The following is a 10,640-nucleotide window of genomic DNA, read 5'->3' as shown; positions in this document are numbered from 1 at the left end:
CCGTCGTGGTGCAGTGGTTAACGAATCCGACTAGGAACCATGAGGTTGCGGGTTCGGTCCCTGCCCTTGCTCAGTGGGTTAACCATCTGGCGTTGCCGTGAGCTGTGGTGTAGGTTGCAGACGCGGCTTGGATCCTGAGTTGCTGTGGCTCTGGCGTAGGCTGGTGGCTACAGCTCCCATTGGACCCCTAGCCTGCGAACCTCCATATGCCGCGGGAGGGGCCCAAAGAAATAGCAAAAAGACAAAAAAAAAAAAAAAAAAAAATCTAATAAAGTGTTGCTGTGTGTGTGTGTGTTTGCTTGGAATTCAATGTTAATTTCTTCCTGTGGGTCAAGGTCAAAGTTAGAAAAATCACTGGTTATGCTCTATCTTCAGAACAGCTGGATTGCTTAAGTTTTTGACAAAGAAAAACCCCTCCCTGGACCGCAGTCTGGAATACAACTATAATAATTACAACTACAGTAGGAAGTTGAACCTGGGGACAAGGGGCAGTCAACCTACTGGCTGGGGCAAGAGGCCCCCCCCCCCAGTCATGAGAAGAGATGGACAAAACTGCCTTAGCCCACTTGAGGCAAAAACAGAAACAGTCTAGTTGAAATGCTTTTTTATTTTTAGACCAACCAAACATATTTAATATAAAAAATCCTTTAATATACAAACTACAATCACAACAGCATCCGCGCAGCAGCAAGGGGTTGAGGGTGGGGGGGAAAGGGAAGGTTTTCAGGATCCCTGCTGCTTCCCTTGTCTGCACTCTGTGGCCTCTGAGAGCATAAGGTCTTAGCAGAGGGCAGATCAAGGCAGCCACCAAGCAGAGGGTCCTGAAACCAACACTGAGACAAACTGAGCACAGATGACCCCTCCAACATGTCATCTTCTTACAGTGGCAGCCTCCAAGGAAAGAAAGATCCAGTTGGGAGGTAACAGAAAGATGGTGGTGACTGAGAGAAGAGTCGACCATCTTTCCTCAGCACCCTGCTGATCACCCTTTTGGGAACAAGTTTTCCAGGCGGCTATTGGATTGAAAAGACCTAAAAATCATCCTAGGACAGAGATTGTGTCCAAGTCCATTTTTTACAAAGACTACTGGCCTGAGACTGCAAAAAGCTGGGTGGATCTGCTCAGATGTTTGGGGAGGGAAAGGAATGACAGAGCCTTTGGCCCAATAGGGCCAGAGCCTTGCCAGGCATTGACCGGTAAAGCCTCACGGCAGGCCAGGGAGGTCTGTGGGAAGAACTTTGGGTTAATGGTACTCAAGGGAGCATGGTGGCACAATGGTCTGCAGGTGGAGTTTATAGTGTGTGTGTAAGAGAGCACACAAGTCAGAAAGAATTAAGAACTGAAGTATCTGCTTCTTTCAGGCCTGGGCAGTAGAGGTGAGATGATCCTCTGGGCTGGGGCTAGAGGAGACCTGAGGGCTCTTCCTTCCTTGAGGCCAAGTTTGACTGACCTGGACACAGCTGACGGCCCCTAAGTCCTCCACATGGCCTCCATGAGACTTTCTAGGAGGCCTGGCTGCCCCCTCCAGATGTGCCAGGAGATTGGTTGAGGTCCCAGTTGGGCTCAGGTAGGGCCTAGAGTCCCACAGTTAGATACAGTCCATGGAGTTCTCAGGGAGGAGGCCAGGGATGCAGCCAGGGAGACCCAAGCCCTTGATAGGAGTGCAGCTGAGGGGGAAGCCGCAGCCCAGTGCGGGGTCCTGGTTCTCTATGGCTTCCAGCCTGTCTGTATTGTTGTCCCAGTTGATGTGGAAACGGGTCACCCTAGGGTTTGAGGCCAAGATATTCCGCTGGAGCTGGGGCAGGAAAAGGAATGTCAGCCCTTGTTAGCACACCCTCTCATTGCTCCCACAGAGCAGGGCACTCCCAGACCCCAGCATCAAGCCCAGGAAGAGCAGATTTTGCTTATTCCACCCAAAGCAACAATTTCTGTAGGACTCTGGGGAATGGCCTACGCACCATGACTATCTAATCTTGATTCTGTGAGGCAAACTTCTGAGGAACAAAGACCTTTTCTCTCCTGTTCCAGCCTGGTGCTGTAAGATCTGAGCACTACTTTGAAAACCTTAAGAAGTGACCTTGGCTCCCAATTCCAATGACTCAGCTACCCCCCAGGTGCAAAGAAACCTGCCTATCTGAAGCAGGAAGTGCAGAGAGGCCCTACCTGAGAGAAGTCTGGCTTCAGGGGTGGGTTCTCCCGCAGCTCAGGGTTGGGGTACTCATTGTTGACATAGTAGCCCACGCGGATGAACTCCTGTCCGTGGTAGGTGCAGGTGATGAGGACCACGGTCACACCTACCGCGTCGGTCTCAGGGATGAGGGATGGATTGGGGGCATCAGCCTAGGGGAAACACATGTTGGGCCTTAGCACTGACTGTCAGTTGTGCCTTGACTGGGAATACGATGATCCTGGAAAACTGGGTCCCAGAGACCAAGTCTGCCAGGACATTTAGTTAACCCTGACAGACTGGGTCCCTGAAATTCTCAAGCAACATGTATTTACTGAGCCAAAGTATGGTCTCTGCCCTTAGGAGTTTTCAGTCCAGTGGGGAAGATAGACTCAATCACACAAATGCCTGTAATATGCCAACGTGACAGGTGGCACCAAGAAGTATAAGGTATCGAGGAGAAGTGTAGTAAGCAATGGGGAGAGTGGTATAAAATGAAGCTGAATAGGTGGGCAGGTGGGTACCAGGGCAAGCAGAACCTGTTGGGTCGGTTAAGGGTTTGGGAAAGAAAGAGAATGTTTAGCAGGAGGTAAGTTTGGCATCTGAAAAGATGCCTCTGGAGGCCAGTCGATCTGTGATAGAAAGAAGGCTAAGTGGGAGTGGGGAGACTGGGCAGGAGGCTACAGAGGTCACCTGGAGAGGATGGTGGCCTAGACCAGGCAGTAGAGAAGGACATAGGTGGGCACATTTGGGTGGGGTGTGTTGTTACAATAGGATCAGCTACACAGTCAGTGCAAAATGAGACAGATACGAGGGAGTTCCCGTCGTGGCGCAGTGGTTAACGAATCCGACTAGGAACCATGAGGTTGCGGGTTCGGTCCCTGCCCTTGCTCAGTGGGTTAACCATCTGGCATTGCCGTGAGCTGTGGTGTAGGTTGCAGACGCGGCTCGGATCCCGAGTTGCTGTGGCTCTGGCGTAGGCTGGTGGCTACAGCTCCCATTGGACCCCTAGCCTGGGAACCTCCATATGCCGCGGGAGGGGCCCAAAGAAATAGCAAAAAGACAAAAAAAAAAAAAAAAAAAGAGAGAGAGACAGATATGAAATGAAAACACAGGGTCTCGTGTTCAAAAATCAGTTAGGTTTCAGTCAGGGACAGCAGAACATTATACCAAGTGCAGGGCCCAGTGTAACTGCATGAATCACATGCCTAGGAAGCCAGCCCTGGTTGTCAGGTAGGGAAGTTGGGGCTGGCTGGTGGACCGGATATAGGTGGGTGAGGAGTTAGGTGATGGGATGAGGCTGCTTAGACTGGGGTGGGAATAGCCAAGATCAGGTAAGTGAATAGATTTGAGCAGAGGCTCTCAAACTTCAGCGTGTCTAAGAATCAAACTATATCTGCATTTCTGACAACCCCTGTGATGGTGGATTAGAGAGCCATTTAGCAACTACGGTGGGTCCTCATTATTCATGGATTCCACATTTATAAATTCAGCTATTCGCTAAAATTTACATGTAGCCCTGAAATCAATATTCTGGGGCTTTTATGGTCATTCAAGGACATGCACAGAGCAGGAGTGGGATTTGAGTAGCTCTATGCACATGTTCCCAGCTGAGGTAGATCAAGGCAGTCTCAGGCTGTGGACATGTGTCTTTTTCACTATGGTCTTAGGGCCACAGGTTCTGCATTTTTCTTGGTAATTTTGCTATTTAAAAGGGTTCTTGGGAGTGGGGGGATGGACTGGGGGTTTGAGATTGGCATATGCACACTGAGGCATATGGAATGACTGGCCAATGGAGACCGGCTATGGAGCACAGAGAACTGTACCCAATATTCAGTGACAATCTATGTGGGAAAAGAATCTGAAAGAGAATGTATGTATGTATATGCATAATTGAATCACTTTGTTGTACAGCAGAAATTATTATGACCTTGTAAATCAACTATATGTCAATAAAACTTTAAAAAAAGAAAAAAGAAGGGAAAAAGAAAAAGGGCCCCAAAGTCATACTGAGTCCCTAAAAGTGAGAGGGCTGGCTCTTTGTACGTTATGGAGAAAAATATGTGTGTTAGATAAGCTTTGTTCAGGCATGAGTTACAGTGCTGTGGGCTATGAATGCAATGTGAGTAAGTCAACAATAATACAAAACAAGGTGTCTTTAAATGGAAAAATGCATAAAACAATATTATAAATATTAACTGGTTGACAAAAAAGTGACTTGCAGGAACAGTCCTGCATTTCCTCTAAGGGCAATGGTTCAGCATTCACTAATTCACTAACTCAGCGTTCACAGTAACTTTACAGAACGTAACTCCCATGAGTAATGAGAATCAATTATAAATCAGGGTTTCATGGTAACATACAACATAAAGGTGGAGAAGGAGGTGTTTGAAGTACCTCTGAGAGGTCAGACAGTCCTTGAGAGCAGAGCCAGGATGTGAACCTGAACTTTGACTGATGAACCATTTTGTGTGCATTTGGGTAGATGGAGGTGTTTCAAGGTGTCAAGGCCTAAGGCCTGGTCTTTCTTACCTGAAAGACAAACATGTGTCTCCCTGCTGGGACAGGGCCGACCAGTACCGAGTCTAGGATTTGATCAAACTCCTCACTCTCAGCTGAGCCAACGTAAATGATCTTCCACTCCAGGTCTGCAAGGACACGGGGTGTTAAGTAATTGAAATAGCTTAGGCAGCAAGAAGGTTGTGCAAGGGTCTTCCTGTGTTATTTTTGGATAGGTCCTTAATATATTGATAGATTTTTATTCTCAAGAACATTTGACATCCACTAGGCAATAAGTGACAGGCACTATGATCCTGAACACTAGGGCAAGTGGGAAGCTCTGTTTTCAGTGGTGAAATTTTTTCTGTGGACCTAGCTTTGCCAGGAGACCTTGACTCTGTACCTCCCAGGAAACTCGGGCCTCTTAGAGCCTGAGGGTGAACCGTATGGCAGAGGTTGAATTAAGAGCCACGTGATGGAGCCTCAGAGGCATGGTGAGGAGGGAATAGCAGGGAGTTGGGCCATTTTAGGGCCCTGCCCACTGGGTGCTGGGATAGGAAGCAGCATCCTCTTTCACACACAGGGACTGGTGCCACCAAACTGAGTAGATCCCTCGACAACTGGGGCAGGGCAGCAGATTGCAATCCAGGAGAGCCAGCCGGCAGGAAGGGAAGATGAGGTCGCTGGGGGAGCCAGCCAGTCCCCAGGTCCTCCAGATCCAGTACCAAGTCATGCCTGCTCTCAGACATTCAGGCAACAGCAACTCAGTCAACACATGTGGCATCCTAAGGTGATCCTTGCAACACAACCCTCTTGATCCCATCCAGTAGGGGGGACCCCCATGCCTGGGGATGTTCCGGAAAGATACAAGGAAAAGTGCTCAGTGAGACCCTGCCCATCAATCACGGGAAATTCCCAGTGACCGCAGTGGCCTCTTGCAGGAGGTCCAAGTGTATCAGGGGCAAGGTCACGCTAGTACAGGGAAATTTGGCAGGAGACCTGAAACTTATTTTAGGTTCTTTGAAATTACACAATCTACAGCCCCAGCAGCTGGGGGAGATTTCACAAGCTGTGATTTTCACAGGAAGTGAACTGTCTTAGAAGCTGCCCTGTTCCTTGGTCTAATGTCCCACAAGAGCATCCAATTTTGAAAGCACAGCAATGGTGGGTTACAACTACAGAAGTTTGTCACCTGAGCTCCATGATCTTCCTTGATACACTAGATTCCTGCCCCTCTGCAGTTTACACCCTGGGCTTCTCCTACCAGACTCTACCAGGTCTATAGGATATGGTGGCCATTGGGCTCACTGGGGTTCAGTCAAACTCCAGTCTCTTATTATCTGCAGGGAGGAGCTAAGTTTATTGATTTTTGTGATAAGTAGTGACACAATTAGAAATAACATGTTTTTGGATGAACAGCAAACAAGCTAGCTCTGCTCTCATCTTTGATTTTTTTAGGGCTGTGCCCACAGCATATGGAGGTTCCCAGGCTAGGGGTCCAGTTGGAGCTGAAGCTGCTGGCCTGCGCCACAGCCATAGCAACGTGGGATCTGAGCCTCATCTGAGAACTATACCACAGCTCACGGCAACGCCAGATCCTTAACCCATTGAGTGAGGCCTGGGATCGAACCCTCATCCTCATGGATACTAGTAAGGTTCGTTAACAACTGAGCCATGACAGGAACTCCTGTTCTCACCTTTCTAAAGCAGCTCTATCATTTGGTATTTTTCCTTCTGGCCTTTTCCCCATCACCACTGGAGTGACATATGGGTGTATTTAACTAATGTGCTAGGGGGAGACAAAAAAAAAAAAAAAAAAAAGAAAAAAGAAAAAGAGATTACAATAGAGCAGGCCCTGGCACTACAGGCAAAACCTAAACAAAGACCGTGTAGGTGCTGATTGGAAGAGAAGAATCACAAGACCGGAAGAGAGAAACCAAGCAGCCAGGCAAATGGGTCATAGTGACTCCCTCTGCACAGGCCAGAAAGAAACCAGAGAACTAACCAGGACTACAACAGCGAAATACTTACTCAAGAGTTAGAAGATCTGATAAAATCATCTGTGGAGGATAGAAGATGATCAAAATGAGGATCTACAAATTGGAATTGCCTTAAACTTGCCTAAGTTTTTTAAGCAGAAGTATGCTTAAAAGTGACTTTATTTTTGTTAGATATGGGGTGTCAGTAATCAACACAGCAAAAACTCATTCCTACTGAATACAGGACATGTTTGCATACAGGTAACACTGTGTACTTAACCTTCTGAGAAATTTTAAGGGTAAACTGACTACATTACATTTTGTCTTTATGCCTTAACTTTATAATCTAACCACTGCACAAGATGGTCCTCCCTTATGTATGAAAGCAAACCCCAAACCAATGATGATGAAAGACATGTAAAAACAAAATTACTGTAGTTCAACTAGCTGGAGAATCTGTTCCGTGATTTTAAAAACAACTTATTGGAGTTCCCTGATGGTTAAGGATGCAGCATTATCACTGCTGTGGTGCAGGTTCGATCCCTGGCCTGGGAACCTCCACATGCCATGGGTGAAGCCAAAAATTAAAAAACAAAACCAACTTAACCAATAGGGCTTTTTCTGTTTATCATTTTCCCTTTATTTATAATCATACATATGAACCTTGGCTTGTCTATAGCATGTTAAGTGTGGGTCAGAACATCTGGCTCTAAGACTTATTCAAGCAGCATCCGTTGAATTTCTCAATTAAATAGGGGAAAAACACATCTAATGTATTGAATGTGGACTCATGATTTGCAAACATCTATTTCCAGATGCTAAGAAGAAGAGAGAGCAAAAGAGGTTCAGAGCCCTTGAGAAATGGGTCAGACTGGGGGCTGAGTGTTCAAATCTTCAGTTACCAGTATCTGAAGTCACTAGGAAACAAGACTGAGATTTCTCCAGGATCTGAGAGAATTCTAAAGCCAGACCCACTCCATCTGTTTGGGAGGCAGGAAACAAATTCTCTCTGCTCTGTGGGAAGAGGCAGAAAGCAAGTTGGCAGGTCAGAGTCAAGGATAGCCCTAGAGGTACAACAAAAGACTCTACATTTCCAGGTTTTCTAACTGGAATTTCTCTGAGCAAAAGCTTCACTGTCCAGGTATAATTAATAATAGCACCACCTTTCCCTCTTTTGACAGTGTTTTCATGTGGAAATAAAATCTATGGTCAGTCCTATTTACATTCCACAGGAGAGGCCTTTCCCTGGTTACAGAAAGATAAAGAACTTTGGACAAAGAACTCAGAGACAAGACCTAGTGTCAATAATTCTACAAACTGGCTATGTGACCTTGGAGAAATCATTCCATTTCTCTCTATTAAAAGATAATGACCGGGGATCCCAGTGTGGCTCAGTGGTTAATGAAGCTGACTAGTAACCATGAGGTTGCTGGTTTGATCCCTGGCTGAGCTCAGTGGGTTAAGGATCTGGCGTTGCCGTGAGCTGTGGTGTAGGTCGCAGATGAGGCTTGGATCCATCGTTGCTGTGGCTGTGGTGTAGGCCGGCAGCTGTAGCTCCAATTTGACCCATAGCTTAGGAACCTTCATATGCTGTGGGTGCAGTCCTAAAAAAGAAAAAAAAAAAAGAAAGATAATGATCAGCAGGTTGACTTTAGCCTTTCCTGTGCTGATTCTAGTAACAGATTAGTAAAGTAACAGGAGAGGAACTTTGTAGGAGTAAATGTACTAGATAATGACCATGCAACCATGTTTAACCCCGAGGATCACAAACAGACATACTGAAACTCAATCTTCTGCCATCTGGCTCTGTGAATCCCTTAACCTATTAGCTCCTTACATCTCCTCCTAGCTTTAAAATGAAATCTTATTCCACAGGGTGATTCTTCACTTTATTTATTTACACTGTCTTGTTCCAGAAAGGATTTAACTGGGCTTATACTATAGTCACAAGTAGATTCCTTAATTTAGAAAGGAGAGAAACAGGGAAGATTGATCCATTGGCCCAGTCTAAGCACACACACACACATATATCAAAAGGGTTATCAACTCCAGGCTAGACCAAGTGGCTAATTTGCATGCAAAGCACACACCTACCACTGAGAGGTGCTAGTTAGCACACCCTGGCCTCACAGATCTCCACCTCCTTAGCCGCTGCCTCTTAACCACTAAGTGGAGAAGAGGTCTAATGGAGTACTTTCTCCCGAAAGTGGTGCCAAAACTCTCTGAATGACCTTAGATTTTTTTTTGATTTTTATAGAAGTACAAAAAAGGTGTTTTACTCTTTGTGGATCCCATGCTCTCATCTGTGAGATGAGAGTCATGTCCACCTTTGTCACACAGATGAATAAGTACATCTATAAAAGCGCCTTGAAAAAGATGCACAAAAGGTTGTGACCTCTGAGCTGATTGAAGCCAGATACCTTCATGGCTCAGCCTGGCATACCCACCCTCCAGATTAGGTCAGACCATCAAAAGTGGGGGAGAATTGCTACAGTAAGTCAGCAGGAATCTGGCAGGCAAATGGTAAGAACCAACTTATGCTTGTTTGGCCATGCTTCCCCAGGTAGAGCATCAGCAAGCAGGGAGGAGATTATGGGAAGACAGATGGGAAGATGGGGGTGAGTGAGGTCTTGTCACAGGGGGAGAGGGTCTTCATTGGGAAAATGGAACAGGGGGCTGAAGTTGCCATATAGGAAAGGGGCGGGAGCTGGGGTTTCCATAAGGAAAATGGGAGGGTGCTGAGGTTTCCATAGGGAAATTGGGAGGGGGCTTGGATTTCCATAGGAGAAATTCGAGGGGGCTGGAGGTTGGGGTTTCCATAGGAAAAAAGTGAGATGGGAGTGCCTCACCACAGGGGACAGCCTTTTGGTGGGGAGGACTGAATGGCTGGAATGGCGGCTTGCCCCTAAATAGTAGGTAGGTAGGGGCAGTCTCTTGCTACAGGAAAGTCAGGGTGGCTGACGGTCTCTACCTAGAAAACGGGTACCCAAGAGGAGAGCTACAGGAAAAAGAGGGGGATAATGAGGTTTTCACGGGGGAAAACGCGAGTAACCATAGGGGTACGGTGAAGGGGTAGTTTCCCAAAGGGGAGGTTAAGGCTGGGGGTGGGTGTTGGTTTACGGGAAATCAGATTTGGGGGAGAGGGGGTGTTTCACAGGGTTGTCTCCAAGGGGAGGGTCGGGGCGGCCCAGGGGAGGGGGGTCGCTCCACGCAGGCCCAGTCTCACCGTCCGTCAGGGCCTCATTGCACTCGAAGCTGATCTCGAACCGGAAGGGGCTGTGGAAAGGGCTCGGATTCTCCAGAACAGCCACGTTCAGCACCGACACCTTAGCCATTGCCTCGTCGGGCCGAGGCTGAAGCCAGAGCTGGGGCCAAGACTACGTTTGGGTCTTGTCAGGTCAGCAGAACAGCGTTACCCAAAACTGCTCGCGCCTCCTCCGATCGCGGTCTGAAGAGCTAATCTTCTTCGCGCGCCTCCTTCAAATAGCCGGCCCCACCCTCCAGCCAATCACCGTCAACGCTCCCTGGCGGCGCGAGCGCCCCCCCAGCCAATCCTGGAGCGTCGGTAGGCAAGCGCCGAGACTCCCGAGACCAATCGGTGGAGCTCCCTCTTCTGGATGCGGGAGGGAGGCGGGACAGTCTCTTGGCTTCTTTGGGAGTCCGCCGGGAACCAATCCCTAGAGTCTCCGACTCGAATGTCAAGGGCGGGGTGGGCGGGGTCAAAACGCAGGGCTCTTCTTGGCCAATCCCGAGGGTCCCCGCACTAGCGCTGTCCGGACTTAGCCCCGCCCTTCCGGGAGGCGCTTCCAGCCGCGGGCAGCGCCGCCAACCGTCAATTGGTGGCGCGCGGCGCTCGCCAAATCCCCTCTTAAAGAGCGGGAAGGGCGGTGCTTGACCTGCGGTGATTGGCAGGCAGGGGTGGGGCGGGAATAAAGCCGATTCTCTGAGAGTTTATTGGCTGAGTTGACCTTGGGGGGCGGGAGGAAATAAGACTC

The 10,640-nt window shown here is 48.2% G+C and overlaps 1 protein-coding gene across 5 annotated transcripts; it reads right to left on the bottom strand.

Annotated features, from left to right (window-relative positions):
- Positions 1-589: 589 nt before the first annotated feature.
- On the bottom strand, positions 590-10,102 carry ASF1B (anti-silencing function 1B histone chaperone). Of its 5 annotated transcripts, XM_085008001.1 has the most exons (6): positions 9,872-10,102; positions 6,698-6,726; positions 6,364-6,455; positions 4,700-4,815; positions 2,164-2,340; positions 590-1,795 (listed from the first exon to the last, which is right to left on the bottom strand). In XM_085008001.1, exons 4-6 carry the CDS (start codon positions 4,712-4,714, stop codon positions 1,589-1,591), a joined length of 399 nt encoding a protein of 132 aa, XP_084864127.1. In that variant the 5' UTR covers positions 4,715-4,815; positions 6,364-6,455; positions 6,698-6,726; positions 9,872-10,102; the 3' UTR covers positions 590-1,588.
- Between the last annotated feature and the right edge of the window lie 538 nt (positions 10,103-10,640).

The sequence above is a fragment of the Sus scrofa genome, chromosome 2 (genome assembly GCF_054392235.1).
Source record: "Sus scrofa isolate SSC_HxYL_T2T_F1_AM1 chromosome 2, Sscrofa_HxYL_maternal_Yorkshire_Landrace_v2.0, whole genome shotgun sequence".
Lineage (NCBI taxonomy): Eukaryota > Metazoa > Chordata > Mammalia > Artiodactyla > Suidae > Sus > Sus scrofa.
Note: the sequence above shows the minus strand (reverse complement) of the source record. Positions and strands in the feature narration are given on the sequence as shown.

Bases quoted from the DNA above. Each gene is read 5' to 3' on its own strand.
- ASF1B (XM_085008002.1), bottom strand. The intron at 1,796-2,163 runs GTAGGGCCTCTC...TTCCTGCCCCAG, and splicing joins TGAAGCCAGACTTCTCTCAG to CTCCAGCGGAATATCTTGGC.